At 65.8% G+C, this 448-nt stretch overlaps 1 protein-coding gene across 1 annotated transcript in view; it reads right to left on the reverse strand.

Moving 5' to 3' along the window:
• Window positions 1–7: 7 nt before the first annotated feature.
• Window positions 8–448, reverse strand: part of LOC104074743 (alpha-mannosidase 2x-like) — a gene marked incomplete at both ends in the record, with an annotated part of 2523 nt that continues 2082 nt past the window's right edge. Inside the window, one exon of the mRNA XM_009574984.1 lies at window positions 8–108. Coding sequence (XP_009573279.1) covers window positions 8–108 — 101 coding nt within the window. The remainder of the gene's footprint in view (window positions 109–448) is intronic.

The raw sequence follows: 448 nt of genomic DNA on the forward strand, positions 1-448 counted from the left end.
CGAACTGGCAGCAGATCTTTGGGTCTGGCCCACAGGTGTGGGGCACGTCGTAGCTGTAGAAGGGCATCATGTGGCAGAAGATGTCGGTGCTGGCGTCCGGGTCTGCGGGACCAAGGACAGATGAGCACCAGCGATGGCTCTCCCTTGCCTATCCCCAAGCAGGAGTGCCCACGGGCACATGGGCGTGGGGACGGCTGCTGGGGCAGAGCAGATCTGGCACACAGGCTCACCCGCTTGGAGCCCAGAGAGCACAGCAGCCTCCCCGGAGTACCAGGCACAGAGGGGAGTCACCCTGGGGCTGTCCCTCAGGACGAAACCACTGCAGGGCAGAGCCATTGCCTCCCGGCGCTTGGCTCGCCATCCGCAAAGGAATGTGGTTGATAGCTGTTCCCTGCTGCCACCCGCCCCGGCAGGGCCCCCTCTGCGGTCGCCTCCCCAGCAGCGCCTC

Source organism: Fulmarus glacialis, unplaced genomic scaffold, assembly GCF_000690835.1.
Source record: "Fulmarus glacialis isolate BGI_N327 unplaced genomic scaffold, ASM69083v1 scaffold44123, whole genome shotgun sequence".
NCBI classification, from domain to species: Eukaryota; Metazoa; Chordata; class Aves; order Procellariiformes; family Procellariidae; genus Fulmarus; species Fulmarus glacialis.